The sequence below is a fragment of the Stigmatopora argus genome, chromosome 18 (assembly GCF_051989625.1).
Source record: "Stigmatopora argus isolate UIUO_Sarg chromosome 18, RoL_Sarg_1.0, whole genome shotgun sequence".
Taxonomy (NCBI): domain Eukaryota; kingdom Metazoa; phylum Chordata; class Actinopteri; order Syngnathiformes; family Syngnathidae; genus Stigmatopora; species Stigmatopora argus.
The window spans coordinates 5,382,817-5,408,400 of record NC_135404.1 but is presented as its reverse complement, the minus strand read 5'-3'; the positions used below and the strand labels follow the sequence as shown (position 1 = coordinate 5,408,400).

Sequence of the window (25,584 nt, the reverse complement as noted above, 5' to 3'; positions counted from 1 at the left end):
ACGTTCCGTTACAACTTTTTCCCCGTAATGTTACGTAATTGTGGTCTGTTGGGGATGCGGTAGCACGGAGAGGGACAGGAACAGGCTGAATAAGCTGGTCAGGAGGGCCAGCTCTGTTCTGGGCTGTCCTTTGGACTCTGTGGAGGAAGTGGGAGAGCGGAGTATGCTGACCAGGATGATGTTCATCATGGACAGCACCTCCCACCTCCTGCATGAGTCTGTGGAGTCCCTCCGAAGCTCTTTCAGCAATAGACTGCTGCACCCTCATTGCAGGAAGGAGCGCTTCCGCAGATCCTTCCTCCCATCAGCTGTCAGGCTTTTTAACAAAAAATGGCTGTGTTTTAAGACCTACCGAATGCATGCATGTACATCTATGTATGTATGTATATATGTGCTTATCTATATGTATGTGTATGTATGTGTATATATGTATATATACATATATATATTTCAGCAACACGCTTATTTATTTATATATTTATTCATGTATTTATTTATTAACTTACTTATTACCTATCTATTTATGTCCTATTTCTGCATCCTCACCCTCTTGCTACCGTGACAACGAAAATTCCCGAATACGGGATGAATAAAGTTATCCAATCCAATCCAACCTAAATCTCATAAAATTACAATGTATGGCTTTAATCTTGAACCATTCTAACTTCTCGTAATATATTGACTTTAATCTTGTGGTAATACAATGTATGACTTCACCCTCATAATAAAATGTCTTACCTAGGACTACAATGTCTTGTGTGTCTTGTGTCTGTCTTGCTACTGCAACCAAGACATTTCCCGAATACGGGATGAAATAAAGTTCTAATCTAATCTAATATTGTGACTTTAACCTCATTACATTTTTACTTCATTCTTGTAATCCTTTTTTCTTAGTGAGACTCCATCACACTTTGAGGACGGGTTCTAGCTATTAACTTGAAACCTAAAGTTACTTAAATTAGATAAAATACTTGATTGGCTGCTTCTTAAATATGTTGCAGAAAGATAAATCAAAGCCATCTTCTTATGGTGCAAACATTCATCGCGTGATTAACGGAGAGCGGCGGTCATCTGGTCAAAACAGCGACATCGCATCACGCTTTACGCGCATTGGCGGTGCAATTACATTTGACTTTATATGCGAACGCATTGTACGATGACAATAAAACTTGGCGGTTGCGAACGTAGCTTAACCAGAAAAACATCAACTTTGCCATGGCTGTTTCAAATACATTACACTCCCAAAACCTGCTTGGAAAACCAGTCTTGAGTCTTGATCCACTCATCTTAAACGTTCAATCTATAGCACAACGAGCAATTCTCTTTGGAAAAATGAATGTGGGCCAGTCGCCATGGAAACACGGCGGCTCAGGTGTACTATGTGGTCGTCTTGGAAGAGTGCCGTGATGCAACGGCCCTCAAAAACACTGTTTACGTCTTAGGTGAGCTATACTGGAAAACACAATTGAACGCGCAGTGGAAATCGAGTGATTTCCATGTGGATAACAAATCTTTGAGAAAACAATTATTTCCCTCTTCTCCATTAATAATGAAGCGCTGTTCTCTGTCCAGAGGGAATGCATCGAAATGTCCAACTGTTTTTTATTTGCCCACCCCTCCCTTCCCTTGTCGGAGAGTAGCCGTCGCGCATACCAAACGAACGACGCTGGACGCTGAGAAGTTTCCCATTAATGTAGTTTACAGCAAGATAAAAATGACCCGACATGTGAGAATCTTCCTTCGATTGGCGATTGCGATTTGTATTAGCGCAGAATGTTGCAGCAAGAAGGACACAATGTTGACTTATTTAACCTTTTAAAAGGCAAGTGACTACTTTTGATAATTAAAAAAAAGGCTCATAAAGACCTAGTGTCCATGTGATATGTGGACATCACATTTTGTGTCATGTAAAACATAACATTTGGTTCGTTGGATTGGTTGGATCTTTATTTCATCCTGTTTTCGGGAAGTTTCTTGGTTCCAGTAGCAAGACAGACACAAGACACACAAGACATTGTAGGCGTAGGTAAAAAAACTGGAGCCACACACATGACTTCCTGTGTGTGGCTCCAGTTTTTTTACCTACGTCTACAATGTCTTCTGTGTCTTGTGTCTGTCATACTACTGGAACCAAGAAATTTCCGAATACGGGATGAAATAAAGTTCTAGCCTAACCTAACCTAACCTAACCTAATTTATATAAATAAGCAAATAAAACTCCAGAGACTGGTATTACTCGGTAAATTATATTCTGGCTAATTCACTGCCTTTGACAGTGATAGATTTTTTATTTTATTTTTAACCACTCATTCAAAGGGCTGCCCTATTTAAAACATATTAGAATAGGTTATTCATGTTATATTTTTTGATTTAAAAAAAAAAAGATTTTTTAAATTTTATTATCCTTTTTTAAAGTTAAAAAATAATAATTAAAGAATAAAAACTATTTATTATATTTTATAGAAGTGTGGGGCTACATGACATGAAATGTGGAAATCTGGTCTCAATTAAAATATATGGTGGTTGAATTATTTTCATGAATTGAAAAAAATTACATTCTTTAAGTAGAAAATAAACACAATCTAAATGAATAAAACAGAAACATGCTCTATTTATAGCATGCATTTACTCTCTAAAGTTCATCATTTATTTATGAACATAAACATTTGCTCATTTATTTTGTTATTGAAAAAATGAATTACCGTATTTTCACGACTATAAGGCGCACCGCATTATAAGGCGCACCCTCAATGATTGACACATTTTAATTTTTTTTCCCATATCTAAAGCACACTGCATTATAAGGCGCCCTGTTTATTTTGGAGAAAATTTAAGACTTTTAAGCGCGCCTTATAGCTGTGAAAATACGGTAGTAATGAGTAAATGCAATAACATGACTTTTAAAAAAATGTAAGCTATTATTTTATACAAACCAAATTTTCATTCCATTTAAAAAATATAGATTCATTTTAAGAAAAGTAAAAAAAACAACGCCAGCATTCATTCTTTTAATTAACAAATAAAATGAATGAATGCCTATGCTTTCTTTTTTTTCCTTTTTTGACGATGCTAAGGGTTTTTTTTAATGTGTTTTCATTCAACGCTCAAGAATGTCAGGAAAATTATATCTCTGCATCCAATTTCCTGAATATGTTGGAACTAGTCAGCTTGAAAGGCCTCACAATGGTCTTAGCAGCCAGCTTGGCCCTTTTAGCATCGCAATTGCGCTGAAAAATGAGAAGACCTCTGTCGTCTCAGGTGGCGCGGTAAACGATTCAGAGTGTTTGAGAGGTCATTTGTCTGACGGAGATGACGGCGACGCTTCTTGACATTCGCTAGCGCGCTACAGAAGACGCATTTTCTCAATAAAGTGCAACTCAGCGGTTAGATCGTGACCACGGGAAGCACTCAAAAAGCCGCCGATTCGCAGTGGTTGATCAAAATGTGAGTGGACAAGCACAGATGAGGAAAGCCCTCCCGGGATGCTTCCCTGTTGACGGCTTCAAAACTGAAGAGAAGCCGACAAAGGTCACATCCGGACTGCGGTCATGTCTACTGAAAGTTTTATTGTAAGAGAGGCTTCCAAAATCCCAGTCTGTCTTCTTTTTTTTAACAACTTGACAAGATGAGAAAAGAATTTCAGTATACTAGAAAATGCAACGTCTGGAGAAAATGCTCTATGGGTCTCTTCTTATTAATTTTGGGTCATTTCATGTTCACTTGTTAACTCCATGATTGCTGTAATTGATTTTAACTCAGGAATTTGGTAATCAGAAAGTAACTTGCTGCTGATTTTGGACGAATTCCCCCAGATTTTGTGGTATTTCCAGGTTCACTTTCAGTATATTTTGGATCATTTCTAGTTGGTAGAAGGGCATTTCTAGGTCACTCGGGATTTGTGTCACTTTATGTTGCTTTTTGTGTCATTTTTTGATGACTTTAGCTTGTCCCAGGGCTCTTGCTGTACATTTTTGATTCATTTGCTGTCATTTTTTGGAGCAATTCGTTTGGTCAAAATGTCCAAGTTGAAAATTGATAGAAGTTAATGGAAACTTTTTTTGGTGGCAGTTGAATGTGACAATGGAAATGAATAGGGCCATATATATATATATATATATATATATATATATATATATATATATATATATATATATATATATATGTATATGTATATGTATATGTTTATGTATATGTATATGTATATGTATATGTATATATATATATATATATATATATATGTATATGTATATGTATATGTATATATACACACATAGATATACATATATATGTATGTATATACATATATATGTATATATATATGTATATATATATATATAACGTATTACTACTACCCATTTAGGCAGGATTGTACGGTTGCACTATGATTGGCTCATAACTATTACAAAATGTAAAATGTTTTTGCCATTAGAAATGAATCAGACAAGAAAAAAAAAAAAAAATTCTTGGCGCAACCATCATTGTTGTAGACAAAATCAAAAGTGACTCTGTGTTGCTTAAACTTTAGAAGTTGAATACATTTGCTTGGCTATTTTTTATTTTCTTTATTTATCCAACAAGATTTCTTAGCGATGCATGAGATGCCTATTCTACTGATTTAATACAACAGTATCATGATGCAAGTCGTCTTACCCATAAACTCGATCCCAAGTTCATCCTCTGCCGTATCAGAAGCCAGATTGGAGTGTCGGGTTAAAAGTTGAGGAAGAAAAAGAGAAAAATCAAACAATTACTTCATAAAAAGGATTCAGTATTCACCTTCAGATGCAAATACACAATCCGGCGCACCCGCGTAGTCGCTTTGAATGAAAACAAGCGAGACGAGGAGCCAGCGAGGATTAGTCACCGAAATAAAATTTGAAAAATGACACATCGTAAAGCTTTATGTCACAACCGCTGCTACTTCATGCAGACCTTTTTTTCCATTGATTAGAGCCAGAAGCACAGCAATATTTGTTCCCGCGCCGCCTCCTGGCATAAATTCGCCGCAGACACGAACTACCTTAGGCAAGGAACGTCCCCGACTTTGACATTAGGCCTCAAACAGCTACAGTAAGTTGAATGTCGGCGCTAAGGGGACTGATAAAAACATTATAAAAAGGCACGCTTGCGTTCCAACAGTGGCCTTTTTTCCATGGTGCTGTAGTGTAATCACATTTAAATTAAAACGAAAGCCCTCACCAGTAATTGCTTTTCTAACAGAGGTAGGCCCGCTCACAGAGCAGCAGACAGGTGATTTGCTGCTTTTGGAAACCTCCCGATAAAAAGATGGATTCTGATTGGGTAGGTTAAGTCCTAGCAGGCCTCAGGTGGCTATTTTTCTTTTTAATAGACAAAATAAATGAACATTTAGCACGTCGGTCTCACAGTTATGGGCCAGACGGTTCGATCCCAGGTGGGTTATCACTGAGTGCATTTTCTCCCCGGGCTTGTGTAGGTTTTCTCTGGGTACTCCGTTTTTTTCCCACATGGCAAAAATATGCATGGTAGGGTGGTTGAACTGTTCGTCTGCTTGTGCCCTGCGATTGGGTGGCCACTGATTTAAAGTAAATGTTTAACGGTTGTTTCGTTTTAAAACAACTAAATACATACAAAAATTAGAAATGAAAATAAAGACAATAACTATATTTATTGTTTTTCCCCCCTCTGTTTTAAGGTAAATAGATTCAAAGAATATTTTCTGTTGACAACCTTTCAAATGGGTTTAAACGATTTTTGGACTATCCAAATAGTTTTTGATTAATTTGCTAAAAAACGTTTATTATGAATTTGTCGATACAATCTGGCAACCCTTTTTGGCAGATATAATGAAACCTTTCATTCATCTTTCTACTGAGGAACTGTGCGGATAAGCTTGGAAAAGTGACTCTGCATATTCTCTACCTCGGTCAAAGTCTGCAGAAGTTCCCTATCTTGTGGAAGACTTCCTGTGTGTGGTTCCAGTTTTATCCAACTTTACAACGTCTTTTTCTTGAGTCTGTATCCGTTTTTGCTACCGCAACCAAGATGGCGCCGTTCAAGTGGCAGCCGGTGGCGGTAGCTCCGTCCACTTTTGCTCGTTTTGCGTTTTTGCTGCTTTTCTGTCTTAATGATTTGATTTGGTAATTCTTAATGATCCCATTTACTTTGCTTTGCTTTGTACTTAGTGCAAATTTTGCTTTGTTGTTCTGCGGCCTTTGCGACTGTACTGTCTAACTTTTAACTATGTGTAACTATGGCTTTCCTGTATCTGCATTCTCACCCTCTTGCTACTGTCACAATGAATTTTCCCGAATACGGGATGAATACAGTTATCTAATCCAATCCGTACTGTGGGCGAAAAGCAGACGACACCCTAGACTGGTCGCCAGTCAGCCGACGGGCACAGAAAGAAACAGACGACCATTCACACTCACAATCAAACTGCCACCAGTGAGAATCGAGCCCACTCTAAAGTCAGGCGAGTAAACCCCTACACCATCAGGTAGCATCATAATGAAACCATAACTGCAATATGGCCGTCAAATTCTGCCATCCACTCGTGTTCCAGGTCGTAATTTCAGAATGACGCCTCGCTCGTCATCATTTTTACTGAAGACGAGGAGCGGCAAAGTCCACTCGCAGATTTATCCCCACCGCCCTCAAGGATTAATAAACAAATGTCAGCCTTTATTTCACGCATCATCTGATTCACAGCCGTGTTCAGCGTAGTGAAAGATTAAAAGCGATCAATTACTGAGGGTTGTGATTTTAGCCCCGGGAAGATTTGAGGTCCGACTGCACCTTGAGAATGAAACCCGATCGCTCGGTATATTCCATTTCCTTTCCCCTCGCGGGGAACACTCAACTTTTTCCCTCTCCTCATCGTCTGTAAATCCCTTGAACATCCCATCCTTTCGCTTTGTCTCAAGGCATTCAGCAATCATAATATGGTTCCCAATCCCATACGCTGGCAACGCAAAGCCCCCCTGGGGAGTCATTTACACGAAAGGCGCTAGAATACCTGTGTCAGATGCTCTGCGCCTGATTATATGACTGCGGCAAGGAGACAATGACTGGATGGAACAGATCCGTAATCCCGTCCCTCTCTTGGATGGAAAACAAATAGAGGCTATGTGTGGGAATGCAAGCGTGTGCAATAACTTGTGTAGTTACAGCATACAGTGTATATTTAGCTTTGCATCTGTAAAAGACAGACTTGGCTCACCTCCTGTTTCACCATCTGCAAGACTACCGATGAGAATTTCAACATGTTTACCTCATTTAAAGGACAATTCATTGGAGCTGAAGTATCTTGGGCTTTGGACCTCACAGATTTTTTTATGGTTTTTTTTATCTACACAGTGACTCAATATGATTTCTAACGCTCAGTACATTTTTTGTCCAATGTAGTCACCACTTTTGGCAATGACTTCGTATAAAGACATGGTGCTGAAAAATCGTTTCACAGGTCTTGCGTTTTGGTGTTTCGTCTGTAACCTTGCAGTTTCGTGCATGTCAAGTCCAATTTGTGCGCATATAAGCCGTACCCTTGATTCAGTAATCATTTTTTTTGCAAAAAATACGGAGTATGTATGAGAAAATACGGTAGTTAGCCCACTCTTGCTCTCAATATGATTCCTAATGCTCAGTACATTCCTTTGTCCAATGCAGTCACCACTTTTGCCAATGACTTCGTATAAAGATATGGTGGTGAAAAAGGGAAGTTACACAGGTTTATTAGTGTTTTATCTGTTTATCTTTTCTGTATTTTGAAATAAATGACCATATTGTCTTGCGTTATGGTGTTTTGTCTGTCACCTTGCAGTTCCGTGCATGTCAAGTCTAATTTGTGCGGATATAAGCCGTACCCTTGATTCAGTCATCATTTTTTGCGACAAATATGGCGTATATGCAAGAAAATATGGTAGTTAGCCCACTCTTGCTCTCACCTGTGCAATTTCTGAATGATAACAGCTAGCCCTCTCACTACTAGCCATAATTATCGGATGTCAACCTTCCTCAATAACGCTGAAACATAATCAGTCAAATTTCACTGAATCTAACTGATTTTAGATTTGAGACCAGCTCAATTTGTCCACAGTTTTTTTAAAGAAATAGATTATTGGTTGTTGTTATAAAACCTGCTGAACAGAAACTCAAACTATTTTTTCGTGGGTAAAGAAGAGTGTTTTATCTTTCTTTTAGTGAATTGGGTGTATTGATAAATGTAGAGTTGCTTTGTATGAGTCTTGAAAAACAGTGTGAAAATGACATCTTTGCATGTAAGCAAGCACAGTGGGTGACTCACCCTTAACTATTTTTTTTACACTAAAAACTCCATTTCTTCCCACTACTTAGTCCCCAGCAGTGCGGGCCAGCGGGGGGATCTTACGTCTCCTTTGAACGCCGAGCTTTTTAGATGACCCGTTGTCCGCGCTCCTCTTTGTACCTCAGCGAGGACGCTCGCTTGCGTTGAGTCGATAGCGAGGGAAAAGGTAGAGAGCCGACGGATGGAGTGCAATTGCAGAGTATGCGGGGGATTGATCGGGGAACATTAAACTTTGTTTTCCCACCTCACCATGGGGGGTGGATCGGGTCGGCAATGACAGTCAAACTGGTGCCAACGTGAACAAGACAACAAACACAGAGGCTTAGCCCAACATAGTGAATTCTTTTCTTGTTAGATGGCTGCCTGTGTGTGCGTTATGGCACGATTTGGCTTTTAAACAGGATAATCCCCCAAACCATGGGTAATCCGGGTCAATTTAGATGACAGTGTAGCACGAAGATATAAAATAGGCTCGCTCTTCTATCTTTCTGGGCATACTTTATCTGTCCCGGTGGTGAAAAATTGGGAAGCGCTCAAACATTGTTGCTTTGTTCCACTGCCACATGCGTTCGTTTTTTTCAGTTTAAGCTCTCGGGGATGATATCTTTCTGGGGTTTTAAATTGGAGATGTGGAAATGCAGAGTGGAGCACTGTTATTTTGCGCTTCATTGTTTGGTTGGTTCATTGGCTCAGAATGATGGAGTAAATTGAATTAATTACTTAAACTAAAGCATTTTTTTATGAAGCTTCAAACTTTTTATAAAGGAATTTCATCGCCTGTGATTAGCTGGCCACCAATTGGGGGGTGTCCCCCACCTGGTTAGTTTGGGATAGGCTCCACCATGACCCTTGTTAGGATAAGGGTACTCGGACATTTCGTCGAAACACGTTTGGTCCCCAAACGTTTGGTCGACCGGACGTTTGGTAGAACGGACGTTTGGTAGGACGGACGTTTGGTAGAACGGACGTTTGGTAGAACGGACGTTTGGTAGAACGGACGTTTGGTCGACCGGACGTTTGGTAGAACGGACGTTTGGTAGAACGGACGTTTGGTAGAACGGACGTTTGGTAGAACGGACGTTTGGTAGAACGGACGTTTGGTAGAACGGACGTTTGGTAGAACGGACGTTTGGTCACTGGGTTGTTACTGTTGAAACCAGCTCTCAAAATTATAATCATGAGAGAGAGAGTGAGTTTAATACCTAAATATCTAATATCAAAATATCAACAGTAAACTCTCTGTCATAATTTGACAGCGAGCGAACCCGGCGATCAAACGTCCGTTCGACCAAACGTCCGTTCGACCAAACGTCCGTTCGACCAAACGTCCGGTCGACCAAACGTCCGGGGACCAAACGTCTTTCGACGAAACGTCCGGTCACGGAGGATACACGGTTTGGAGAATGAATGGATATTATGGCATTTTTTTGCGGTGTCATTTTAAGAAAAAATATAATAAATCCTCCAATTTGTCAATTTTGGCATCAATAAGCTGTTTTTTATTTCCCTCAAAGAAAGAATTCAAAAGTAACAATTGATTTACTGTTAAATATGCATTTTCGGCGCTGCTAATTGGAAAAAGTTTAGTGAAATAAATGTCTGATTTGGAACTCACATGATTGACAACAAGGCAATTATGGCCTGCAGTTTGAGTATTTGAGAATAGAGAATTAAAAGTAACATTTGATTCCTCAATTTGAGATCCTGTTTAGCTTTTATTTGCCCTAATTTAGCCTCTTAATTACACTTAATTTCCCTTTGTTTTAATTCCCGAGCATTTGCTTTCATTTGGAAAACACTGATCAACATTTTTGCCATTTTTCCGACTCATATTACAAAGAAAGCAAACGAGTAATTGACTAAAAATACGATTATAGTTTTCCCCACTTAGTTACATGTTCAGATGCAATGTCTTATTTCTCGATGAATCGAAAATTAATCTAAAGATATAAAAATATATCTAGTCCGAGATGACTTTTGGTCTTTTTCAAACTAATTGCCTCCATTCTGGAGCAGATGGCCATTTACTGAGGATATTATAGGAACAAAAAGAAATGAAGAACGTGCCTGAAGTAAAAAGTTGTCGCCATGAGAGTATTTGAAAGCATATAGTGCTTGGTGACACTGACTTGTGACCCCATTAACTGCCTCTCACTGGACCTGCTGGTATCAAAAACTACAAACAACTAGAAAATGGAATTTTCCCACAAATTGCATTGGGATACTCTGCGCTCCCATTGGTCAAGTTTCTAGTAACTTCCTGTTAATCCGGGGCCTTTTTCTTATTATTTTGACTTCCATTGCCTGACGAATAATGGAAATCGATTCATTTTGATCACTTTCTTGTTATTCATACTCAATGGCCATTTTCTCTGGATTTTGGGTCACTTCTTGTAGATTTTGGATTAATAATTTAAGGAAAATAAGAATTCCTGGGTATATTTCAGTTAATTTTGAGCCCTTTCTGTTGAATATAAGGCATTCCCTGGTCATTGTATCGTAATTTGAGGCCATTTTTTTGTCATTTTCTTCCTCACATTGGCTATTATTGACGGCGTTTGTGGGTCCCTTCCTTCTTATTTGTTTGACAGCCACTGATGTTGCTAAACGTACAATTTATTTGGACTGGGATCAATTGCACTGATTTTGGGACACGTTTTCATAATGTTAGTGTACTCAAAAGTCCCTTTCTCTTGATTTTGGGACACTTTATGTGGTTTTTGGATCATTTGCTTTTGTTTTGAAGACAATTCCTATTGAATTCTTTTTAGGTTTAGGCTATTTCTGCTGATTTGGGGCACTTTCTGATGACTTAGTTTAATCTCTGTTAATGCTGGGGAATTTCAGATCACTTCCTTACTAAGATATTGGCAATCATTGATGGTCCTAGACTCTATTTGGACTGGGAGGGGTTAAATGAACAAATGTTCAAATTGGACGGCTACCGGCGTTATTGGTACTAAAACCTGGGAATTAATAGTGAGTGTCAAGGCAGTAAAGAAAAAGAGCTCTCGCGATGGCCATTTTGACCAGAAATGAAGAGTGCAAGAACACCGACGTGGGAAATGAAGCTGGCCAATTGATGTGAAAGTAAAAAGGACAGCTGCAACGGCTAAATATAGTCACGGCGGTCATTTCAGACACCTCGCAGCAACTAGAAATGACCGTTCTTGATGTTTTGGCAGTCTCAGGGGTGAAAAGAGAAGTCATCCTTGTTTATTTTGTCTGGCTTTGGCCCTGTTTGCTCGACTGTGTGGATTGTTGTTTTTCAACGCAAACAAAAATGGCTATTTAGATTTCACATAAAGATAATTAGTCTGTTTTTATGACGGATGACAAATTTACTGTTGGAAAAAGAGGCTCTCAAAATGAGTAATTACGGTGTCACGTTTTCTTTAACCTGGTGAAGAAGATATCATCTTTGTGGACGAAATAGGTTGAAAAATATTGACATTTTTTATTTTGTTTAACTTAAAGGTAAGTATATATTTTTTTTAAAGAACAGCTATGCAATGAAAAGGTTTCCCCCTTTTTATTCAACTAAAATTGTAGATACATTTATTTTCAATTAATTTCTATTTTGATTCTTAATTTAAAAAAAATGAAGGATGACAAATTTACTGTTAAACCAAGCTTTGGAACAATTAATTGATTATTAACTTAACATAATATTTTCATGCATTTTAATCAAAGACTAGTGAGTAGAAAAAACCTTATGTTTTCATTAATTCAAAACATATGGAAGTGTTTAAAAAATATATTTTTTCTTTTTTAATAAAAAAAAAAAATCAGTTTTTCATCAGAAATATTAGATTTGCTGTTCTACCAAAGGAGGAAATGGACGTCCATCTTCAAATGGAATTAGGCTTGTATTTATATTTTTTGGTTTCTGTTTTACTTGATGGCTTTAATAACTTCAACATCCATCTGTAGGCCCATCTGTTCATAAGATTATGCAAAAATTGGAAGGCTGATCCGTCTTACATTTTAAACGCCAATATTAGTCATGTTACTGGACAAACACTGAATAATTAATTCCCTCTTTTCACATTTCAAAGAGCGGCAAATGGCGCGACCAGAGATGAATAATCACATTACCGCCATCCTTTTTAAAATACATACCTGGGTCGGACAAGATGGCGTCAGTCTTGGGGACAAACTGGTCACAGCGTAGCCCGTGGTAGCCTTCTTTACACCTGTAGGGGAGACAAAATAATAATTTTGAATTAGAAACTTTGGATTCAGAGCAAAAAAAGGTGCATGCTCATAATTATAGTTCTATTTTGAGATTTGTTGAAGCATTCACAGAGAGGTGGTCTCGATCCTAGGCTAGAATGTTACTCGGTGTGATGAAAGAGAAAGTTGCACCTGCAAGACTCCTGCAAACAGTCCTAACAATGTCAACATATTTGTCTTTTCTGTCAAGAAAAGAAAATCATTTCAAGACTCCAGGTTAATCCCAAAGGTACTGCCAACACAAACTGAAAGAAACTTTCCAACATTTTAACAGAACAATGGATGCTACTTCATTAGACGAGTGAACAAGCTGCTAGTCAGAGGTCGCGAGTCACTTGTGGGGGGGAATTCCAGGCACAGTTGATCTCAAACACTCAAATATAAATTGCAGTCTTTATCGAAACGGGTACAGTGGTACCTCGACATACGAGCAATTTGAGATACGAGACTAATTTGGATATACGAGCATTCAGCGGACGCGAGAGGCTACCCATAAGAACATCATGGCCACTGTCTCTGTGGTCGCAACTCCCTCGTGTAATGTCTCTACGAGCACTGGGCGGAGTGTTGCATTTTTTCAGTGTTTTTTTTTTAATTAGACAGTGCGAATGGCGGCTCGATCGCTAATACGAGGAGTATTTACAAATTCTCATTGCCAAGTGGTCGTGCGTTATCCTATTGTGAGGACATTTGTGTGCACCATTTCCGGAATATTTGGAAGGGAATACAAAAGCAAACAACCCTCGATAGGTTGCATCTGAAAGTCAGGGTGGAGGCGGGGCAAATAGAGCCAACCCGGGAGAAGAAAGGTATCAAAATGTAACACAAAATTAGAATTAAGTTTAGTGCAAGGTTAGATGAAACTTATTTTTGAGTGTGTCTGCATCGTAATCCAAGTTCATTTAAATTCATTTATGTTATATTACGAGCGTGTTGCCGGGCAAATAGTCCCCCCTCTCTCTGTCCGTCTCTCTCCCCTCCGGGAAATCCGTCTAATTTTAGTACTATTAAACACATTTTAGTACTATTAAACCACTAGTTATTTGTTACTTTGTTAATAGATGACGAATTAGAACAAATAAAAATGTTTTCCGAATCCAATATCCTGTTTTGGGTGTTTTTTCAGAGGGTTGGAACAAATTAATTTGTTTTTAATTCATTTCTATGGGAAACGTTCATTTGAGTTACGAGTAAATCGACATACGAGCTCAGTCCCGGAACGAATTAAGCTCGTATCTCAAGGTACCACTGTATTTTTGTCCCGAAAGCAACACAAACAAAAACATGATTATGATTATCGATGTGTTCCAGTGGGATAATTGTCATCCAATTTCAATGTCATTTTAACTCACTGAATTAGTAAGTAAGTGAAATGTTCATTCACATTCCGTGCTCGTCCACATGAGGGTCGTGGTGGTGCCGAAGCCTATCACAGCTAACATTACGCAGTAGGAAAGGTACAACCTGAATTGAATGAGCCACCTCATACCTCCAGGCAATTTGCGACTGCTTGCAATGCCTTTTTTTGGAATGTGGAGAGGACACAAACAAAGGCATGGAGAGAACATTCAATTCAACATTCATTCTTCACACACCAAGGCAGATGTGTTAATTCTCCATCGTGTCATCCCCAGTGAATTAATTAAAAGTACAAAGATTATTTGTATGTTTAAAATGTTTTACGTATTTAAAAAGTATAAAAAAACGCAAAATGTGCACAGATAATATTGTATAGACATATAGTATTCTCTTACTTTTTTAAGAGACAGCCAACCATTCACGCTCACACTCATACTAGGGGCAATTTAGAGTGTTTAATCAGCCTACCAAGTATTTGATTGTGTGCAAGGGGAAACCTGTAGTACCCAAAGAAAACCCACGCAAGCCCAGTTTATAATATATATAATATAATCGGACATAGGCCATGTCGTCATTACCACAACACAAAAAAGCCTACTTGTCATCACACGCAGAAACTGCGTGTGACGAAATTGATGGTGCTTCTCCATAAGCTACGTTTAATCGGCAAAAGACCTAAATAAGTGTAAGTTACGGACTTGTAATTTGTCATTCCGCTGTTGTGGATACAGGTCGCTTACCTCTCGATTACATACAGGTCGCTCTTCTTTTACCTCTCGATTACCGCACACTGTCTGCCACTTACCTTCCTTCAAGTCAGCTAGGAGGCGGCAGATCACCAACCAAACATCTATTCATATGCCGCAGAAGGGAATGTGTGTATGTTAGCGCGAGTTTAGATGTCTGATGGATGTGGGGAAAAAACTGTCCTTAAGCCTATTTGTCCGAGCCTTGTGGGACCTATAGCGTCTGCCAGAGGGCAGCAGCTGGAACAGATTGTGACCAGGGTGGTAAGGGTCCCCTATGATGTGCTTGGCTCTGCTGAGGTAACGCGGGCTGGCAATGTCTTCAAGTGAGGGCAGAGAGCAGCCGACAATCCTCTGGGCAGTGTTAATCACTTTCTGCATGGCCTTTTTGTCTGCCGCCGTGCTTCCAGCGTACCACACTGTGATGCCGTACGCCAGGATGCTCTCTACAGTGGTTCTATAGAAGGTTCTCAGAAGATTGGAGCCCAAGTTGTTCTTCCTGAGCACCCTGAGGAAATGGAGTCGTGTCTGAGCCTTCTTCACCACTGCCGTGGTGTTTGTAGACCATGAGAGCTTGTCCGTGACGTGGATCCCCAGGAATTTAAAGGACTGGACCCTGTCTACACATACTCCATTTATGAGGAGTGGGGCCAGATCTGTGCCGTGTTTGCGAAAGTCCAAGATTATTTCTTTAGTTTTCGTGGTGTTCAGTGTGAGATTGTTCACCGAGCACCACGAAGACAAATTGTTGACCTCATCTCTGTAAGCCGACTCATCCCCTCCTGAGATGAGTCCGACCACAGTGGTGTCGTCAGCGAATTTGATGATGGCGTTAGACTGGTGGGTGGGTGCACAGTCGTAGGTGTACAGGGAGTACAGAAGAGGACTCAGTACACAGCCCTGAGGGGAGCCAGTGCTTAGTGTAATGGAGGAAGAGAGGTGGGGACCAAGTCTAACAGTCTGTGGGCGGTTGGTCAAGAAGTCCTTTATCCAGCAGCAGATTGAAGAGGATAGTCCAAGGTGGGAGAGTTTGTCAGTCAGAATGTCCGGTTTTATGGTATTGAAGGCTGAGCTGTAGTCAATGAAGAGCATCCTCACGTAGTTCCCAGGGTGTTCCAGATGGCTCAGTGCTGTATGAAGAGCAATGGCAATAGCATCATCAGTGGACCTGTTTGCCCTGTAAGCAAACTGGTGAGGGTCAATTGAGGGAGAGATTGTATTCCTGATATGGCGGGCTACCAACTTTTCAAAGCACTTCATGATCACAGGCGTGAGGGCAACAGGCCTATAATCATTCATGCTGCCAATGGTTGGCTTTTTGGGGACAGGGATGATGGTGGCAGATTTCAGACAAGATGGAATGATGGATAGTTGCAGGGAACAATTGAAAATATTTGTGAAGACTCCAGCCAGCTGGTCAGCACAGGCTTTGAGCACCTTCCCAGGTACTCCGTCAGGGCCCGCAGCCTTCCTGGTGTTCACAGACCGCATTACCAGTCTCACTTCCTGTTCCCGGAACGTCAGTGTATTGCTGCAGGGTGGTGGTGGGGGTGTTGAGACTGGGCCTGATTTGTCAGTCTCAAAGCGGGCAAAGAAACGGTTCAAATTCTCCGCTAGTGAGGCATCTGCATTCACAGACATAGTATTGTTGTTGTAGTTGGTTATATGTCGTATTCCTTGCCACATCTTCTTTGGGTTATTTTCTGTGAAGTGCTCCTCAATTTTTTTGGTATATGCTGCCTTGGCCTTTTTAATGCCTCTTTTCAGCTCAGCTCTGGCAGCGCTATATTTTATCTTGTCCCCTGATCTAAAGGCGGAATTACGGCATTTGATGAGTGCCTGTGTCTCATTGGTCATCCAGGGTTTTTGGTTAGGAAAAACCCGTATTCGTTTATCTATAGTGACGTTGTCGATGCAGTTTTTTATGTAAGAAAGAACAGAGTCCGTGTAGTCCTGGAGGTTGTCTTGTACAAAAAGTTCCCAGTTGGTGCGGGAAAAGCAGTCCTGCAGCTGAGAGAGTGCGTTGTCGGGCCAAGTTTTTATTGTCTTTATTTGTGGCGTTGTATGCCTCCGGAGTGGAGTGTAAGCGGGGGTGAGAGATAGGCAGAGGTGATCTGATCCAGCTAGGTGGGGTAGGGAAGTGGCTTTGTAAGCATGTTTGATGTTAGAATAGACATGGTCAAGAGTTTTGTCTCCTCTAGTATTACAATTTACGTATTGAATAAACTTAGGTAAAACAGTCTTTAAACACGCCTTGTTGAAATCACCAGCGACAATAAAAACTCCATCGGGGTGAGCAAGCTGTTGTTTGTTAACAGCCGCTAGCAGGAGGTTAAGCGCCGTGTTAACGTTAGCATTCGGAGGTATATAGATAGCCGTTGCTATGACAACGGTAAGCTCTCTTGGAAGATAATAGGGCCTACATCGTATTGCTAATAACTCTAAATCCGGGGAACAGTGAGTGTCAATAATTTTACTGTCGCAACACCATTCATTATGTACATACATGCACAGTCCACCGCCCTTGCTTTTGCCTGTTAATACTTTAGAACGGTCGTTGCGAAAAAGCGTTCGGCTAGCTAGCGATACCGCCGCGTCAGGGATATGCGGGTGTAGCCACGTTTCGGAGATGATAATAATATTACAGTTTCTAACAAAGCTGTTGGTAGCAATACGAAGTTCCAACTCATCCATTTTGTGGGTGATGGATCGGGCGTTGGTCAAAAGGATACTTGGAAGCGGGGCTCGGTGTGGTTGATGTTTGAGCTTAGCAGCAAGCCCCCCCCGGCATCCTCGCTTCTGTTTCCTATCCCTTCGCCGCCTGCGACGTGCTTTTGGTGGGCTGGCTAGCCACGGAGATCCCGGAGAGTGTGTTAAGAAATCGGATGTATCGCATATCCTTCGGATAGTGAGTAAATCCTGGCGACTGTAAGATAACGAACGACACCGAACTGGAGAGCTTAGAGCCGCAGCGTCAGTGCGCGCCGCCATCTTGCATCTTGCAGTTTCTTTCCACATCGCAAAAACATGCATGGTATGCTGGTTGAACACACTAAATTACCCCTATGGTTGAATGTGAGCGTGAATGGTTGGCCGTCTCATGGTGCCCTGCGATTGGCTGGCCACTAAATCAGGGTGTCTCTTGCCTGGTATCCATAATTAGCTGGGATAGGCTCCAGCACCCCAACCCTTGTCAGGATAAGCGGTTCAGAAAACGAATGAAAATAAATTGTGAATAAAACTAAAGACATAAAATCTGTAACTACATTTTTTTATCATTAAATGCCAGACACTTCCAGTCAAAATTGGATGTCTATTGCCGTCAATAGCACCGAACCATGATTCGACACTAGCCAGTTCAAATGGATTGGATGTCTATCACGATCAACGGTGATGAATGAACAGTAGGTATGGTTTCCAACAAATGACAAATAACCTGATCTATCCCGTGACCGGACGTTTCGTCGAAAGACGTTTCGTCGAAAGACGTTTCGTCGAAAGACGTTTCGTCGAAAGACGTTTCGTCGAAAGACGTTTCGTCGAAAGACGTTTCGTCGAAAGACGTTTCGTCGAAAGACGTTTCGTCGAAAGACGTTTCGTCGAAAGACGTTTGGTCCCCGGACGTTTGGTCGACCGGACGTTTGGTAGAACGGACGGGCCGTCGACCGGACGTTTGGTCTCCGGGTTCGCTCGCTGTCAAATTATGAGAGAGAGAGAGACAGAGAGTTTAGTGTTGAAAGTGAGCAACCAGGTAATCTCTTGCTCTCAAAATTATAATCATGAGGGAGAGAGAGAGTCCGTTCTACCAAACGTCCAGTCGACGCCCCGTCCGTTCGACCAAACGTCCGGTCGACCAAACGTCCGGGGACCAAACGTCCGGGGACCAAACGTCCGGGGACCAAACGTCCGGGGACCAAACGTCCGGGGACCAAACGTCCGGGGACCAAACGTCCGGGGACCAAACGTCCGGGGACCAAACGTCTTTCGACCAAACGTCCAAGTGCCGATCTATCCACTTCATTTAAAAAAGCGTGGACAGCCACAACGCTGTGTTTGCCGCATGTCGTTTTGAACTTATTCAGGAGCAAACATCCCCACGGATAGACGCAATCATGGCTGCGTCTTCCATATCCGATGTCGAGGAGCTGCCTTTGTCATGACATCGTCACCTTGTCACAGAAACGGGCCACCGCGAGTGCCTTGATCATCCAAAGCTGTATCATCTCATGTTGTTTGGTTGCGCGTGGCATGCCAGGATAGCAGCTTTTCCTAGCTTCCGTGCACGCGCACCCAAAAACATCCCAGCTGGATGAAAAATGATGCTGAAAGAGGTTGGAAATCTCTACAGAGCTCCGGGCGGAAAGCAGACACAGCTGACAACTCAGTGTGTTTGTGTGCGAGATCCACTTCAGATTATACACAGTCACGCCATCCATTGTTACACTAGCCATTAGAATGAGAAGCGCCTTTAAGCACAAATGTATTGAAACACGCAAACAAGTTTTTGAACAAGACGGAGATTTTCATGGTAATGAGTACGTCTGTCACACTGCAGGGCAGATTGCGGAAAATGTTCAGTTAACGCTACATGCTTGTACGGTTGGACCCACAGAAAGACTCATTACACAAGAGTAAAATACGTAGTTAAACTATTGCCCTTTGATAGGCATCGAATCCATTTAAACTGGGAAGACTGGGATTGGATGATCACATTTTGGTGCCTCTGATGGCGCTAGATGTCCAATTCGTTTTGATAGGCAGGAGCTAATGTATAATGTGCTGTGCAATATTTTAGAATTTACCTTGCCCGGATGTGACTTTTTATATTACTTATGTTTTTACTGGGAAAATGCACTGTGGAGTAGTACCACCAATTTCGTTATACGCAGCTATGTATGATGATAATAAAGGCTTTTGATTTGATAGTTAGTTGAAGAAGAATTACATGTATAGCCTACATGTGTTAATTCCACCATTATATTTTTTAAATTAAGATTTTCTCATCTTTTTTGTATTTTTACAATTATTCATTTATCTTCCATACTCGCAAGCATTCTGGGATTTTTACAATTAATTTTCTATTGTGTTATTCTCAATACATTATTAATTAGCAAAATGTACTTGTGTATTCCTTTTTATTAATATTTATGAAATGTTAATTCAGGCATAAAGTAGATACAAAACAGAAACATTACTCCTTTTTTCCTTTAACATTTTTTTTTCTTAACTTAATGTATAAAATTAAAAAATATATGTTAAAGCCAATTGAACTGTAGGAAGCTTGTTGACGTGTTTTGTCAGTTTGAGTGTTGTAAATCCAGTGGTGGACCGTCAGGGCCTGCAAGGCCTTCTCTGCTGGCCTAAAAAAATATCTGAATCACAGACTGATGTTATTTATGTTTTGTCCATGAATACTTATTACATAATTCCCAATTGTCTGTCAGCTTCCTTTCATTGCTTCCAGATGTGTTTTCATATTTAAGCATCTAACCAATCAAATTTCAGCTATTATTTGTTGCCACGGTCAGAAATCTGCCTTGAGGCCCTCACAATCAGTTCTGCAGGCTCTGCTGCATGAAACAAGCGTCAATAAAACTGTTGCTTTAACCAATCAGATTTCGAGTTGGCGACACCAATGCCTTCTCGCAGGCGTAGGGATACGTCATCACTTACACCAACTATGATTGGCTAGTAATAGAGTGGACTAGCCAGAGCTACCAAACTGTATCTGGTGCGAGCTGCACAAGAAAATATATTGTTGTGTTGATTCAATTGCTGGAGGAGAAGAAATTGATTTGTTTGCAGATTAACTGTCGAAACATTTTCAAGACGGTCTTTTCAAGTAACGCTAGACATCATTAAGAAAGGTCGGACAACTACGAAGCAAGCAAGCCTGTCACAACCAGGAAAAAACATTTTCAGCACTAAATCGGATAAAAACGTATCCCAGAAATACGACAGGACAGGCTCGACTTTTAGCAAAGAAGGAGGAAAGGAAGGAGGATGGTTTTGTTGTGCAGATAAAAATGATTTTTTGTGAGTAAAATATGGCTATATTCCTAAATAATATTTCAATTGTATGAGGTTATTATTGATGCATTTTTATGTGTCGCAGCTGTAGCTACAGTAAAGGTTTTATAGCCATAAAATAGTTTTTGAGGGTTGCATTGATTCAGACATAGCTGAAGGCGCCGGTATGAAATTCACGGCCCGCCACTGTGTAAATCAAAGTATAACTTTTTGGTCACTGTAAAAACAGTTTTAGACCGCTCATGGCAGGCAATGAGATATTGGAGTCAAATGGCGTCCCTTCTCGCTGCTTGTATACTCAACTTGTCCCATCGGCTAATGTATTCATCCCGCGGCCACATTAAATGTGGCGTGACTTCCAATGTGTCTTAAAACGGGTTGGCGGGTTCCTTGCTGAGCACACCATTAAAGAAACCAATTGACACCATCCATTTCTAGAAGACTGTGTGTACAGTAGAGTCTTCAAGGATAAATGAGAACAATTACATACTTTATGATGCCTCCCTCATAAAGCAACAAAGATAAAAAGGTGAATAATTCTTGAATATCACTCGGGTATTTTTTCAAGCGCTTCTGTCTGGAAAGCAATATTAACCTCTTGAGCCTAAACTTAAAGGCAGTTTACCCAATAAAAAATAACAGGCGTGGAAATGCAAAAACTTTTCTGGAGAGCCCTTTTATTAACTTGGCATTTTTGGGGCCTGAAAACCCCAATATTTGAAAACTCATTCCAGAGTGGAAATTTTGACAATGCTCACACCTGGTGTTGCTGTCTGAACAGTTGACAACGCAACGTGATCCGACACTGGCAGTGAGAATGCTCCAATCTATTGGCTAAAAAGGACCAAACAACTGATGACGTCAATGCTCGTGGCCAGTGTGTGAAAACAACATGTCTTCACATAGCGACCTTCTAAATGACCTAACAGAGGTCATCTCATAACAAAAGTCAAATCATCATTTGAAGGCATTCATTATAGAGAGCCATTTAAGAACATTTTAGCACATCCATGTAACTTTTAGTCCACCGGAGATGCAAAGGGAAATGAGAAGAAAAACAGAAAGATGAAGATAAATGCAACAATGACCAGAAAAGTGCTCTTTTACTACTTCTCCCACTTGAAAATTACATTTGAGCAGATCTTTTGTAGCGCTTGCTGTTTATTCCTTCATATTTCTAACCGTTTATCCTCACAAGGGTCACGGGGGGTGCTGGATCCTATCCATCTAACTACGAGACACCCCATCATTGGAAGTCTGCCATTGTTCATGACACTAAAAAATTAATTACTTCATTTTCCATACTGCTAATCCTCTTAAGCGTTGTGGGGGTGCCGGAGCCTATCCCAGCCAATTGTGGGGTGGTGGCGGGGCATTCCTGAATTGGTCACCAGCCAATCGCTGGGCACAAGGAGACATAACCATTCACGCTTACACTCATAAGCAATTTAAAGTATTCAACCAGCCTACTCTGCTTTTTTTCAGGAGATGTGGGAGGAGACCGGAGTACCCGGAGAAAACCCACGAAAGCCCAAACTCCACACAGTGAGGACCGACCTGGGATCGAACTCACGACCCTAGAACTTTGACACTAATGCGCTAACCACTAAATTTTATTTTATGAAACTATTGATAGTGGCTCAGCGAAGTCCAATATATCGATTTCGGTAAAATACACAAACACACACACACATCTGAAAGAAAACTACAATAGTAGATATAGTACAATAATTCTGAACTAAGGTGATTGACAGTGATCATGTGATACTGTTTCGGAGAGAGCTAGGTGTCCAATCCACGATGATGTCTTAACTAAGCAAACATGATTTCGTTGAGGTAAGTGCCCATTTTGATAGAATAGAGCATCCAAATAAATAGAATCTAAAAAATGCTTCCGTGCCTTCTCCGTTTTGCCGTCAAATGACTTCTGAAAAAGCTCTTATAGAGCGCATAGCTGAGCAGCGGGGTCCCCGTCGACAAAAATTGAACCCAAATTCACCTCTTTGATGCCATTGCATCAAACCAACCGGAGTAATGTGACATTACACTTCACTCTGGTATGTACCGCCACCTATAATCTAAGGGTGTTTTTCACATATGATGTGAAAATGAAACGGGCGGAACTAATGTTTGGGATGTTTGTGGTGAAAAGTGCGACATGATCCGCCATGCTCTGTAAAGGTGTTTACCAGCTGCTTCAACTTTCTCTGCACTCAAAACACTCACTGTCGCCAAATGGACATCTGTCACTATGCATGGTAGCCGTTGAGTTTACTTATGAAATGACGTTAAGGTTGTTAATGAAGTGGGAATGTGCCAATGTTACAGTTTGGACAGTGTTAAAACAACTGTGAGGGGAAAAATGGGTGAAAATGACCACAATATATAGCATTTTTGGACTCGTTAACATAAAATATACGCATACTTCCTACTCTGTAGGACGCAATATGACTTTTATATCATGATAAAAACACACCACAATATACGTAGTATTTTTAAAGCCAACATGCCGTCATTTTTAATTACCTGGTGAAAAAGTATACAGCAATTTTAACTTTCTCCCCTAGTCACTTTATTTTTCAGTGATATTATATTGACTTGTCATAAGTTAGATCAAGGGTGTCAGACTCGGGTTGGTTCGCGGGCCGCTTTAATGTCAACTTGATTTCACGTGGGCCAGACCATTTTAGATATAATATTTAGATTTTTTTAATTATAAATGTATTAAATGAACTGGATTAAAAGCCCTGAATTTTCAGTTTTTTATAGATCTAAAACAATGTTTATTTTAACTTTTTTTTATATATATTTTTAGATTTTAGAAAATTTAAATTAAAAACACAGAAAAAATTGATTCAAAAATTACAATTATTGATTTAAAAGGGGGAAAATCAGGAAATTTAATATAAATCTATACTCTTCATTTTAATTTGATCCTAAAACAGAAAGTCGGCACTCATGATTTACTTTCCCGGGCCACACAAAATGATGCGGCGGGCCAGATTTGCCCCCCTGGGCCACCACTTTGACACGTGAGTTGTGAGTATGTAGTGATACTACCTAAATCTAAACAGTGTAAACGGAAGCAACACAGCATAGACATCTCATCTAATTTCTGAACCACTTTATCCTCACTAGGGTTGCAGGGGGTGCTGGATTTGAACCCAGCGCTAACCACTCCTGTAAAGACATAAATGTTTCTACTTATAAATCTTACAACTGTGTTTGACTTTTAAGGCTGATGAAAATGAAGGCATAATATCATAAATTCATTCATTAATTTACTGTAACACTTATCCTTACAAGGGTGCCCGGAGGGTGCTGGGGGCTATTCAAGTCAACTACAACCACCAGGCGGGGGACACCCTGAATTGCTGGTCATTCAATCGCAGGGGTCATTTCATATTATTTAATTAATTCCCCGCCATTGTTAACGATAGATGTCCAATTCATTTTAACTGGAAAAAACGACAATGAATAGTCATGTTTCAGTGCCATTGACAGGGCTAGACGTCAAAAGGTTTGCCATCTATTGGCTTTAATGCCAGCCAATAACTTTGATAAGTGACTGTAAAGATTTAATTTAACAATCAATTATTAGATAAAGACTCGATTACAAAACTAATTTACAAAAACACGTATTTAATCCTACCAGAAATTGAATTGAAAGTTATTTAAAGGCACAATTTTAACCAGCTCAGCAATCTAATATGAAGGCCAAATGATCTCTCTGGGCTGCTAGTAGTACTCCTCTAAATTCCCAATTTTATCCGAGTGTCACCTGAGGTTCCTTGTTAGTATTCCACCTCGCAGCCCCAGAGACCAAATGCATGTCTGGCTTTGCGTGAGATTACTAACATATTTTTTCATGACTCCGTCGTCAATATTTGCGTGAACGTAAAGTCAAAGGATGGAAAACAATGCCAGGGAATAATGCCTTTTGAGTTTGTTTTAAATTGCATTTCTTCACCATGAAAGAAAAGGGAAGACAGGAGGAATTGAAATTGGCAATGTGACAGCAGACTTTTGCACCAGCGACAAGCCAGTTGCTTTTAACACGTTAGAGACGGAGCGCTAACCGCACCTTGCACTTTGTTCTTGACGTTACCTCATTGTGAATTGCCACCTGTAATTTGGTATTTGATTGTAAGAAATGGTTGCTTAAAAAAAAATTGGGAGGGATTTCCGGAATTTAGGGAGGTGGAATCCAAAACAGATCGCAGTAATTCCTCATTTGAAAGGGTCCAGAATTTCTTTTATCAGGGGGGCTAGAAGGAGATCATGGGAAAGTCTGGGTTGCATCAAAGATTCTTCAAAAAGGGATGAAATAACTCAATAGTTGGTAAAAATTCCATCAAAAGTTAGCATGAAATACATATGGCAGTACATAAGAAATTTAAAAACAAAAAAGATAATCAAATTCATTCATCTTCCACGCCGCTTATCCTGGTACTAGGACGTTTCGTCGAAAGATGTTTGGTCACCAGACGTTTGGTCGACCAGACGTTTGGTCGACCGGACGTTTGGTCGACCGGACGTTTGGTCGACCGGACGTTTGGTCGACCGGACGTTTGGTCGACCGGACGTTTGGTAGAACGGACGTTTGGTAGAAGGGACGTTTGGTAGAACTGACGTTTGGTCGAACCAGCTCTCAAAATTATAATAATGAGAGAGAGAGAGAGAGTGAGTTTAATATCTAAATATCTAATATCAAAATATCACCAGTTAACTCTGTCATCATTTGACAGCGAGCGAACCCGGCGACCAAACGTCCGTTCTACCAAACGTCCGTTTTACCAAACGTCCGGTCGACTAAACGTCCGGTCGACCAAACGTCCGGTCGACCAAACGTCCGGTCGACCAAACGTCCAGGGACCAAACGTCCGGGGACCAAACAGCTTTCGC

The 25,584-nt window shown here is 40.5% G+C and overlaps 1 protein-coding gene across 3 annotated transcripts in view; it reads right to left on the bottom strand.

Annotated features, from left to right (window-relative positions):
* Positions 1-25,584, bottom strand: part of nrg3b (neuregulin 3b) — a 280,932-nt gene that overhangs the window by 29,531 nt on the left and 225,817 nt on the right. For all 3 annotated transcript variants that reach the window (XM_077626396.1, XM_077626398.1, XM_077626397.1), the window contains 2 exons: positions 12,431-12,504; positions 4,651-4,677 (listed from right to left, as the gene is read on the bottom strand). In XM_077626396.1, coding sequence (XP_077482522.1) covers positions 4,651-4,677; positions 12,431-12,504 — 101 coding nt within the window. The remainder of the gene's footprint in view (positions 1-4,650; positions 4,678-12,430; positions 12,505-25,584) is intronic.